Consider the following 13,127-nt stretch of genomic DNA (forward strand, 5'->3'; position numbering starts at 1 on the left):
TCGAAGGTCCCCTGGATAGCCAATGGGACCCGAATGTTTGTGTTTTTATTGTAGAAATTGTTTTTCTATACAAAAACAAATAGTATTAAAACATTACAGATTATACATCAAACAGTGGAATGATGTAATTTACTGACTTGAGGTTGAGGGACACTTGGAAATGGCTCTTGACACCACTTAATAAAACATCTTCCAAGGTCTAACTCCTATATCTATCAGTCCTGAATTATTTTCTGATAATGGTGATGTATTTGGAAAACCATATGATGTGTTTCTATCACTAAATATTAATATATTAGTTTCAGCATGTCCATGAAAAAATTGAAAAAGTAAAAATGTTTTTCTTTTGGTGGGTGTTTTTACTTTTCTTCCGATCTATATTCTGATTAATTCCTCATAATCTCCCAGGTATATTTTATACAGAATACCTTCACAGTGCATGTCCTGACAACATAAGTGCACATACATTCAGTTGTAATGGGGAATGGCAGTACAGAATGGCAGAAATCTCAAGTTCTTCAGTTAGTCAACTACATAACTAAATCTAAATGTAGCACAATGGCTTTTTGTGATTTGGTTTTGCTAATTATTTTATCTCTGTTCTTTGTGCCCTGTGACCTATTTTGAAAAAGTTGAAAGGTAACTGGAGAGAATAGGCAAATAGATTGATGTTCATGTTGTTTAAATGGTGTTCTCCACTAGCTCGTTATCAAGCAAATTATGTTTATCAATGTGAATCCTAAGACAAATGTGGAAAAATATTCACCCCAAAAATGTGTTAGCTGTTCAAAACATTTTATTAATAAAAACATATGTTTCTCAAAGTGGGTGTGGCAAATTTCTAAACATTCCATATTAGGACACACATAAGTATCCTTGATGAAAATGTACTATCGGGAAAGGGAGGAAACTCTTCCACTAGTCTAATAACAAAATGACAACTTCTTGAGCACTCAACCAATCCCACATCAGTTTGCAGTAGAAAGGTCAGAGGACTGAGGATTACCTTTCATAAAATGAGGAAATTCAAATGTAAAAAGTCTAGGCTGACCCTTTTGGGTTTTTCTTTCAGCTAACTGTTGCCTGAGATTAGTTTGTGGTTCAGAACAGCAGCAAAAATAACTTTGGTCATTGACCTATTTCATTATACTTTTGTATAAAATGATTTTTTGTTTTATGATGGTTCACAGTATGACGGTTGACAGTGTGCTTGGCAATTATTTTTACATTTACATTTTATATATTATGTAGTCACATAACCAGTGTTACCTTTACTGTGAAAGTTGTTTGATGTCTTGCAAATGTATTTAGAATACTTTTTTTTAAAACTATCATCAGTTTGTAATTAAAAATGTTTTTAGCATGTTTGAATGCATAGTGTAATTTATCAAATAATCATACTCACTCTGGTTGGAGATCACCATTGGTAAATAAAAATAATTTGGGCATGTAATTATGTTATCTGATTCCCTTTGTGTCTATCTATGAATAATCCATATTCATAGATAGTACCTTATTATAAACTGTTACCAGGTTTGTACAAACCATTATCTTTCATACATCATTGTTGATTGGGATCGCTTGTTCATCATATAGACCATCAGATTGGTTAATGTTTGTTTAAAAGACCGTTCCGAGATTGCCTCAGAAGTCCTCAACTGTCAGCTTCATTAATTAGCTACAAAACACCAGACTCAATGTCAACAGTGAATAGGCGACTCCAGGATGCTGGCCCTCTACATAGAGTTGCAAAGAAAATGCCATGTCTCAGATTGGCCAAGAAAGAGAAAGGATTAAGATGGGCAACATAACACAGACACTGCAGACAAATCTAAGTTTGAGGTGTTCAGATCACAAAGAACATTTGTGACATGCACACCAAATGAAAATTTGCTGGAGGCAATGTGATGGTCTGAGGGTGCTTTGGTGGTGCTAAAGTGGGAGATTTGTACAGATTAAAAAGGGTTTGTGAAGAAGGATGGCTATCACACCATTTTGCAATGTCATGCCATACCCAGAGATGGCACTTGATTGGAGACAATTTCCTCTTACAACAAGACAATGACCCAAAGCAAAGCTTTAAACTATGCAAGAAATATTTAGGGGAGTCAGTTAGTACTCTGTCGATACTGGAGTGGACAGCACAAGCACCGGATCTCAACCCTGTTGAGCTGTTGTTGGAGAAGCTTGACTGTAAGAAGTACTCATGAAGCCAATCCAATTTGTAGGAGCATTTCGGTTGGCTTTACATGCATATATGCCGGGGTGGGTGCGCAATGATTAGACATGCCCCTCATTTATACAAAATGCACCCTCAGTCATGTCATCCTGGTGCCGGCCCTGCAATGCCAAACCCCATTCTGCACATTTTACAACAGCATGGCTCTGTAGTAAAAGTGTCTGGGTGCTAAACTGGCCTGCTGGCAGTCCAGACCAGTCACCCATTGAAAACATGTTACATTATGAAATAAAATATATGACGAAGGAGACCCCAAAATGTTGGGAAGCTGAAATCCTATATCAAGCAAGAACGGGAAAACATTTCACTCTCAAAACTACAGTACTTGGTCTTAACAATTGTCAAGTGCTTACAGCGTATTGTTAAAAGAACAGGTGATGCAACATAGTGGTTAACATGCCCCTGTCCCAAATATCTTTAAACATGTTGCTGGCATCAAATTCGAAATGGGCATTTATTTTTCCAAAAACAATAACATTTCTCAGTTTCAACATTTAACGTTGTCGTTATACTTATTTCAATTAAACACAGAGATTAATGATTTGCACATCACTGCACACTGTTTTATTTGAATTTTAGAACTTTTTTGGAAACAGAGTTTCACTATATATTTTGGAAACGGTGTACACTATTGTTCAAAGGTTTGGGATCGCTTAGAAATCTCCTTGTTTTTTAAATAACATCAAATTGATCAGAAATACAGTGTAGACATTGTTAAATTTATAAATGACTATTGTATCTGAAAACGGCTGATTACAGCAACTCATGAGTATGCTATATAATCTTTTTTCAAATAATAAATGTTTTACTATATAGTAACAAATCATTTATTCTCAAGACACACATTTTTCTGTGGTAAAAGATCTATAGTACAGTACTACTTGAAAAAATACTTGCTAGCTAAAATTGCATTTCTTCGCAAGCTTGCATCTTCAACTCAAACCAACATTGAAAAACCTTGAAGGATGTGATTTAATCAATAGAAATAGCCAAGAAACATGAAATCTATGACATAGCTAACAGTATTTTCAGGCACAAATTGCCTCCCATCGGGCAATCTGCTGATGTTCTACAAAACTGTAAGCAAAGGTGCGAAGCCTGTGACTCCCACTGTGCACATTGTTTAATAAAATTTGAAGAAGTTGGGAGTCAAGTTAGGAAGCTAAAGTAATACCTTTAAAAAAAAATGTATAGGCATACTTGACTTTTTATTTTTACATCAAATCCAAATACATAGCCACTTTGGACAAATTTAATACATTTTTTGAGATGGTATTACGGCGACACACAAGGACATCAACAGCCATGGCCATGAATATCCATCCCTGTTGTTCACAAATCATAGTTTTAAGTTTGTGCCAATTTTGGCAAATAAAAATCTTGTTCTCATCTGACCACGTAATCTTTTTCCATATTGTACTGTAGCTGGGCCACTCATGTTTAAAGATGGTTCTTTCTGAGTAATTGCCTATTACTTTCCACCCTCCAATACAGACATGTTTTCTGCATTGCTTTCTAACAGAATGCAACATATTTTATTTCCTAAAAATATTTCCAATGTAAGCTTAAATAAATCAGTGTAAATGTTTTAATTCAGGAAAATAAGAGTGTTGGTCAAAATTATAAATTGTTTGCAGGGCATTGTTTTTAAAGAGTATATTAATAGTGTTAGGTGTATTATTTTTTTTTGGTTACATAACCTGACCAGTGACCAACATTTTTTGTAAGACAGTTTAAAAAAGTTATCTACTGTTAAACAATGCCATTGATGAATACATGGTCATCTGGAAAGTGCAACTTCTCATTTTCAGTTTTTATAAAGTAAGCTAACTATTAACTATTAGGCTGTACACTCACCTAAATGATTATCAGGAACACCATACTAATACTGTGTTTGACCCCCTTTCGCCTTCAGAACTGCCTTAATTCTACGTGGCATTGATTCAACAAGGTGCTGAAAGCATTCTTTAGAAATGTTGGCCCATATTGATAGGTTAGCATCTTGCAGTTGATGGAGATTTGTGGGATGCACATCCAGGGCACGAAGCTCCCATTCCACCACATCCCAAAGATGCTCTATTGGGTTGAGATCTGGTGACTGTGGGGGCCATTTCAGTACAGTGAACTCATTGTCATGTTCAAGAAACCAATTTGAAATGATTCGAGCTTTGTGACATGATGCATTATCCTGCTGGAAGTAGCCATCAGAGGATGGGTACATGGTGGTCATAAAGGGATGGACATGCTCAGAAACAATGCTCAGGTAGGCCGTGGCATTTAAACTATGCCCAATTGGCACTATGGGGCCTAGTGTGCCAAGAAAACATCCCCCACACCATTACACCACCACCAGCAGCCTGCACAGTGGTAACAAGGCATGATGGATCCATGTTCTCATTCTGTTTACGGCAAATTCTGACTCTACCAACTGAATGACTCATCAGAAATCGAGACTCATCAGACCAGGCAACATTCTTCCAGTCTTCAACTGTCCAATTTTGGTGAGCTCGTGCAAATTGTAGCTTCTTTTTCCTGTTTGTAGTGGAGATGAGTGGTACCCGGTGGGGTCTTCTGCTGTTGTAGCCCATCCACCTCAAGGTTGTGCGTGTTGTGGCTTCACAAATGCTTTGCTGCATACCTCGGTTGTAACGAGTGGTTATTTCAGTCAAAGTTGCTCTTCTATCCGCTTGAATCAGTCGGCCCATTCTCCTCTGACCTCTAGCACCAACAAAGCATTTTCGCCCACAGGACTGCTGCATACTGGATGTTTTTCCCTTTTCACACCATTCTTTGTAAACCCTAGAAATGGTTGTGCGTGAAAATCCCAGTAACTGAGCAGATTGTGAAATACTCAGACTGGCCCGTCTGGCACCAACAACCATGCCACGCTCAAAATTGACTTTCTTTCCCATTCTGACATTCAGTTTGGAGTTCAGGAGATTGTCTTGACCACGACCTCACCCCTAAATGCATTGAAGCAACTGCCATGTGATTGGTTGATTAGATAATTGCATTAATGAGAAATTGAACAGGTGTTCCCAATAATCCTTTAGGTGAGTGTATATATATATGTTAATTTTTTATTTTTTATTAAATCATCCTCTTAAAACTTCTGTCTCAAACGATAAATATTTGAAAAATATTAAGCTCACTCCACAAAGGACAACACAACACACACCAATATAAGCGCAGTGTATTAAAGCTCCCCAGTTAGTCAAAACCATGGATAGCAACATTCATTAACCATTTATCGCCAGAAGTGCCTAAAGCATCTGTTAAGCACACAAATAGGCCTAGATTCATAGACAAAGCAGTCTACCACTGCAAAACAGGCACAGCATAAGAAACAGTTTAAACGCAATACAAAACATAGGCAACACGATCTGCAATACATGCTGAGAGGTCATGATCAAGAGGTCCTGTAATAATATAAACTTTTTTTCTTATTTAATTGGCTTTGTCAATGTCATGCTAAACAAAGCAAAGTGAGGTTGGATAGTTAGGCCTCATCTATGCATGCACGTAAATAGCTCTTCATGGGTTGCAAGCAGCTGAAACGTTGCTCAGCACTGGCAATGCTGATGGGGATGGTTTCATATATTCTATGTAGAATCGTAAGTAAAAAAAGTCGTAATACAATTACACTTCCTTCGTTCCTTACGTTTCAGGTCGCGTGATATGTATTTTCTATCCACTGTTTTACAAATAAAACTTAACTATAGTTAGTTAGCTAGTTACTATAGTCAAAACCAGACATACAGCTTGCCAACTGATAGGCTAGACTACATGTCAATCAAATATTAAAACAGCCCCGGTCATAATTTTATTGAAAAAAGAAAGAAGACAAGAATTGTTTTATGCTGTTTTGGTACAATATGATGTAACCAAAAGTATTTACCAAAAGTATTTTTAATCAAATTACTAAATAAATGTATAATGAATTTGAAGATCATGGTCCCGCCCCACTAGCAGCACAGGTGCACGTACCAGGCCAATGGGCCCCACAAGGGGGTACAAAGAAAGACTCTAGATTTCTTTATATAATACTTCATACAATATGCAGTAATAACAGCTCAGATCAATACCAGGATCTACTGAAACCAAACAGTATAGCTTATGATATTGCATACACATTTTGACATAGTATAAATAATATTTAGTCTTTGGTTTATAATTGTAAAAAAATAAATATGCGGTGGAAAGTGAATCCCATTGCTGCTGCCTATGCCCCATCGCCCCTGTGCTATTTCCGCTTCTTGGGTTGAGTGAAGCATGAACACGCATGTTATACATGGCCTCTGAACAAACATGGGTTGTGATTAGGTCAAGATATTGTAGTTAGTGTTAGTTATTAAGGCTGGGGGTTAAGGTTAGGGTTACACGTATACCAAATTGGACACATTGTGTGCATAAGCATTTCAAAATAACTGTACTTCAGGATGTTCAATAATTTTAACTGAACAGTGTCAAGAAGCATACGCATTGCCAGGCACACAAATATACGTTTTTGGAGTTGGGGTTACTGCTCTTCGCCATGCAAGTCCCACCTCCCTTCTTTTCCTTGGTCTGAACAAGCATTTAAAATCATGCAGGTCATTTAAAAATTAACAAGGAGGGATTCAAAATATAATCTTTTATAACAAGTTTGTTATTCCTTTCAACTGTTGATTGGCCTCAGAGTGGAAGACATAAATCATTTTGTAATGACTCCCAGGACTATTTGCATTGAGTATGAAACTACAATTCAATATATAGTTTCAGGTAAAATATCAATGAATGTCTTGTGCATGTTTCTACCTGTCCCTCAAAGTAAATATTTGTTTATATTTGTTTTTGGTATTCTAACTGCATGTTATGGTTGCATCTGGTGGAGATAGAGAAAATAAATGTGCACATGACATTTCTGGACGATTTAGTCACAGTGTTAGGGTAACGTATTACTTCGTAGTGTTGAGGGTAAGGTTTAGGAGAGGCTAAAAGGACAAAATGTACAGTACTATGTACAGTCTGAAACTTTCAGCATTTTTAAAGATTGTTGTATAACGTTAATCTGGTGTTATCACCCTGGCTGGATGGGTTTGCTACCATTTTATGCCAAGAGTTAATACATTTCTATCTTTACAAACATTCACAGGGACACTGTGCTAGCTACAAGCCTTACAGCAAACTATGTCTACAATAGAATTAGCCTGCTTACAATGTCTACATTAGGATCTGTCTCTGTTCAATTCTGGGCTTGATCCAGGAACCCACTTAAAACATACATGAATAAGCATAAAGTCATGAAATAAAAGCTGTGGCTCTTGCAGAACAAAAATAGGAAGCTACAAGCACACTGTTGAAAGGAAAATAATAAAAATAATGTTACTATTACAACGTTAACTAGCAAACCATTTCACATGTGCTATGCAGACTAAAGCAAAGACTGGGGACCTGGCCCAGTTCTCTGACTAATCTCTTCATATCTAAGTTCAGTAAAGATATATGGTTGGATGCCATCACACATTAATAATCTCCCGAAGGCAATAGAGAAAATGGGGAATAAATCTACCAACTCAGAATACAAATTGGCGGTGGAATTAATTAAAATGTTGTGATAATATCATTATGTACAACACAGTGCCATTTGAAACATATTTCACATGGTTTAGTGTAAATATAAACCCAGATTTGATCAGTTAATGGGATACTGAGGTTGGAACACGTTTGCTGAGCTCATGGGAGGGCATTCCATATTCAAGTCATTGTTTGATGCATTTATTCTGCAGCAACAAACCATATTCCCCCAGTTGGATCATTTGCATATTACCTATGACTTCCAGAATGAAAAATGTGGAGATGGCAGTAAATTTGTCTGAAGGCTCTTTTTTCGCTTTTTTCCAGAGGCTGCCATGCGCCTGGTGTTGGTGGGGTTGGAGACAATCCACCTCAGAAATTGTCTGGAAGGCACTTCGCAAATTGCATTGATCTCTTCCTAGACCTCCTTTCTACCTGCCTTCCATTCTAATGCCTCTCTATTAAAGGGGAGGTGGTGTTGAGATAAAAGCAGTGATTCATGCATGCGCACAAACACTCACATTCACGTGCCTGTCAGACTACCAAATAAACAGAGTTCGGCCATTTCTGCAGCTCTAATTATAAACTAATTTGTCGACACAGGGGACAGACAGCGAGACAGAACTAGAGCAATAGAGCGAGCGATGAGAGGAAATGGAGAATGTTTGCATTTCTTTTCCTGAGAGACAGAACAAGACCATTGAAATGAGGAGAGAAGTGTTAGGAAAAAAGTTGTAAAGGACACTGATGAGAGCACAGTGGCAATGTTTTCCTTGGCAGAGACTGGTGGTGGACAGTCTATAAAAAAACATGAATGCACTAAGCTGTGCAATTTCGGCTCTACATCAACTTGAGCCCTGGGCTTGTACCACAGGGCCCAGGGCTTGTTCCACAGTAGGCATGGGTCCCTGTGGGGAAGAAGTGGCCCGGCACTATCCTCTATCAGTCTGGCTGTCTCCTAATGAGTCTCCCCAGAGTGGGCCTGACAAAATTATTAGGACTACATGCAGTTATTGACTGTTAATAACTGGTTTACTTCCTGTCTTCTGAACTACAAATGACCGTTGCACTGCTGCAACCACCATTCACTGTGGTCTTTTGAATACCCTGAACACATAAGGGAGAGTTGGTGTGGGAGTGTGGAAAATAGCTCCTGAGGAGTGACGATTTCCTCCAAAATCAATTCTCATCATCTTTCTAGCAGCTGGTGCCACGGGTGAGGAGATACAAATTGGTAGGGAAAGGGGGGTTGACTAGGGAAGGAGGGTCACGAGGAGGCTAATCTTTACCTTGACAGCTGGTGAGAAGGAAGGTAAAGGGGGAGACAAACAAGGGGAGAGGGTGAGAGAAATGCAAAGGGATATATTTAGATTGTATGTTTGCTCTAAATATTTAGCTGTGTTTAGACCTTAATGTAAAATAAATCGATATATATATATATACATATTTATTCTGATTGGAAAGTGAAATTAAAAAAAACAGGAGTGGGTGAGAGACACACTACCCATCCTAAGTAGGCACTAGGATGGGTAGGGTTAATGTCAGATTAGGCTGCCTAGACTTGTCTCTCTGGTGACTCCTTGTTGTGGGTCAGGGCACCTGTAAGCTCAGCCATGGTCAAAGGGTAAAGTGAATAGGTTTTGGTAAAATACTTCTGGTTGAACAAGCATTGTAATAATAAACAGAATGGCTGGGCGACATCAGAGGGACACGTCTCAATCGCCTCTGCAGAACCAATTAGAATTTGCTGTGATGAGATAAGGGAATAAGGGGCTGAGGAAAAAAATGGTATGCAGGTAACCATCCATTCAACAAGTGAAAACTCACATGAAAGTGATTATGGACCTACATAGTTGCTCACTCCATCCATCTAGCCAACAGCTATCTAAAACAAAAGCTACATAATCAAGGGAGCATAATCATTCCAAAATCAATGGATGGATAACAAAATCTTAGCTCCTTTTTTGGTTGATGAAATATGATACATTTTAAATGCAACCTGACAGACCTTAGTGAAGACTTAGGGTAAAGGGTTAAAGTGTCAGGGTTTTCGTAAAGCAATTGTGTATTCAATAAAAATATTTGAACGCAAAGGTAAAGAGGGTAAAGAGGAGTGAAAGGTCTTACCTCTGCAGATTGTGCCGTTCCCCACGTAGCCAGGTTTACAGGTGCACAGGTGGCCTCTGATTGTATTAGTGCAGATGGCACTGTCATCACAGGAGCTCTGCCCATTGGCACACTGGTCATGTTCTGAAAGACGGAAACAGAAGGGTCAGTCTTTGTGTGTGTGTGTGTGAGAGACAGAGAGAGTGTGCGTAGACAGCTCAGCCGTTCAAGTGTATGGCAGGTGAAAAGGGACTTTAATAAGTTATTTATACGACCTAAAGTCTATACCACAGCGTATGCTATGAAACGCCCAAGGGGTTCACTTCGTCTTATTCTGAACGGGCGTTTTGCTTTTATGCCTTTGAAAATGAGTGTTTGGGTGTCATTTACAAGCTGTATTTAAGCCTGTTTTTCCTCTAAACAGGCGTTGAAAATTTTAATATTGCCACTGAAAACGTCTATAGTGCATTTTCTGGTGAAGAAAACGCTTGTTATGGCCGTTTTTCATGCGCTTTTTACATGCGTAAAGTATACCACCAAACATGCATTCAGAATGCTTGTAATTACACATCAAACATGTGTCCAGAACGCCTGTAATGACACATCAAACACGCTTTAAGAACACCTGTAATGGACACCCAAACGCACATCCTTTAATTGTGGCAAAATACAGCGACTTGAAAGTATTGTTTCAACTCCCTATATTTCATTCAATTACGCTCATTGGTGTCAATAAGGATTGCATTTATGAATGTGCATTTCATTTTTTAAATGTACATTGCATAATAAGGATTTAGATTTCTATAAAATGTAAATTGGTTAGACTGGCCCATGCAATGCATTGATCCTATTTTGAGTGAATTTGGAGCATGTTGGGGGCTGAGTGTTCTCAGAATGATTTAGAAAATATTATTTAATATAAAAAAATGACAGCAGCAAAAACAAACTTTTATACGGCACAAATCATCACAAACAGAGCACAAACTTTTGAGGCTGTTTTGCCTAAGTTTTGCGTTGTGTAGGGGGGCAACTTCAAGCAAGTAGAGCATCTTGTTGTTGTGGCTTTCAACTGACTTCAAGGATCGAACATTTCCTTTAAGCAAAATGTCAATATACAGATTGGATGTCAGTGCCGTTTTCTTGTACCATATGAGGGGAAATTATAGTTCAATCTATCAGCACTGTTTTCCCGGGTCTGTGAAGGAGTTACTCAGTGTGTCAGTGTCATTTTGGTAATTAGCGTTGTAGGCCAATCAAAAGATATTACAATGATTTTAGTTTTGTAAAAATACAGATAAATGCAGATATAATTGTAGAAAATTACATGAATATACCAGCCACGTTCGGTTCTCCAGGGCAGTGCGTTTTATGTTTGCTATTTCGAGTTTGCTCGTCATTACTGTACCTCTTAAACAAAACTTATTTTGAAGACGACTGTGGTGTGTGTGTGTGTGTATAAACACATGGCATCCTCCATTTCGTTCGGGTTAACAAAAATCGATGAGATGTAACTTAACTGAACGCAGTTGAAGCTATGGGACCATCTACAAGTGCAATCGGCAGAACTTAAACTTTAGAGATATTTTTCTTCATAATTATACCATGATACATCTTTTGTGCCAACTTGTATTTTTACACCAAATTTGAAATCTGAAATCTTTATATAATTTCTAAGTACAAATATGAGTTTAGAAATTATTTTACAGGTCCAAATGACAATTATTATACAGATCCAAATTGTACATAATCCAAATGACATGTACCTCTACAACTAGACATTTGTCACTTCCTTGTCCAGAGATCATCAGTTAAATTTGCAATTTAAAATGTAATCATCAGTTTAATTTCCAGGATTTTATAATAATCTACCCTTTTATAAAGCTATTTCTTAACTTCTCACTATCCAATGAGCTATAAATCTACAGACAAATGTGGTGGGTTCCTTAACCTTTCTTTTACAGGTTCATCTGAATATTTAATTTTTTTTACTAACTCACTTTCATTTTTGTGTAATTTCACAAATTTTATATGAATGTTTGATTAGTCACATACAACCAACCGCAGAAAATGTCACTAGTCAAACTACCGGGACTGGACTACAAGATGCAAAAATACAAGTTAGCATAAAAAACTACTTAAAAAGTTCTTAAGAGACTGGATTATTCTGGAGAGAGGTATTGTAGACTGACGATAGATTTTAATTTGTAACAGAATTATGAAAAGAGGAAAAAAAAGAACTACCATACCGCTGTCTTTTTTTGACTTGATTGACTTGTTCATTTTGTGAAATATGGTGGAGGAGAGGTGTTATGTTTCAGGCATGTATGGCTATACTGGAGCTGGCTCACTTGTCTTTATTGATGCTGTAAGTCAAGAACCTTTCAAATGTTGGCCCTGAAGAACTCCTGGGTAGCTATGGGTGGGTGTTGGGGTCATTGTCCTAGCTGCATTATGTACCATCCAATGCGTTTAGAGGATTTTTTTTGTCTGATCTGAAAAGTTCATTTCCGAATTCATTACATTGCTAAACTCAGCAGTTACATCATCAGTAAAGACAACTAAGCAAGTTCCAGTATGCCAATAAATGCCTGAAACATAACCCCCCCTTCTCCAACATATTTCACAAGATGCACAAGTCAATCACCCAATCTGAATCCAATTAATCATGCACTTCATATGCTATATAGAAACCCCTGAAGAAATATGGTGTTCTTTCATATTATTGTTATTAGGATATTACAACAGTATTAAAAAGTCTAAACAAATTATTGCAATAAAATATGGAAATACTAATATATGTTCTCTGGACCAAGAACGTCAGTAATCAAAGTACAAGTGGTTGTAATATTAAACATAATCTGGATAGGATAGTTAATTGGATACTAAACTATTGTAAAACAGTCCTTGACAGCTGAAGTTAAATACAAATATGTCAAATAAAAACAGTATTCCCAAAAACAGGTATTTTTAGGTAAACTGCTTGGCATCTAGTGTTCCACAAACACAAATATATTAAGTTCAAACAATTTGCCACATGCCAAATGTTACTTTATTTGAGTGTAAAGACTTATGGTGGATGTTCTCATCACTGACTGTAAATGTTTCCAATGTTTTTAAAGCCTGTTCATCATGAACCAATATGTACATTATTGCACACCAAGACGTGTAATATTACAACACAGTTTGGGACAATAACATGTACATATAAACAGAATGCAATGATGTG

At 37.4% G+C, this 13,127-nt stretch overlaps 1 protein-coding gene across 6 annotated transcripts in view; it reads right to left on the reverse strand.

Moving 5' to 3' along the window:
* Nucleotides 1-13,127, reverse strand: part of LOC105031116 (protein kinase C-binding protein NELL1) — a 781,285-nt gene that overhangs the window by 216,781 nt on the left and 551,377 nt on the right. For all 6 annotated transcript variants that reach the window (XR_003782803.2, XR_004576720.1, XM_029124715.2 and 3 more), the window contains one exon: nt 9,923-10,045. Coding sequence is in view for 4 of the 6 variants with exons in the window: in XM_029124715.2 (XP_028980548.1) it covers nt 9,923-10,045 (123 nt within the window). In the remaining 2 variants the exon portion in view is untranslated. The remainder of the gene's footprint in view (nt 1-9,922; nt 10,046-13,127) is intronic.

Source organism: Esox lucius, chromosome 2 (assembly GCF_011004845.1).
Source record: "Esox lucius isolate fEsoLuc1 chromosome 2, fEsoLuc1.pri, whole genome shotgun sequence".
NCBI classification, from domain to species: domain Eukaryota; kingdom Metazoa; phylum Chordata; class Actinopteri; order Esociformes; family Esocidae; genus Esox; species Esox lucius.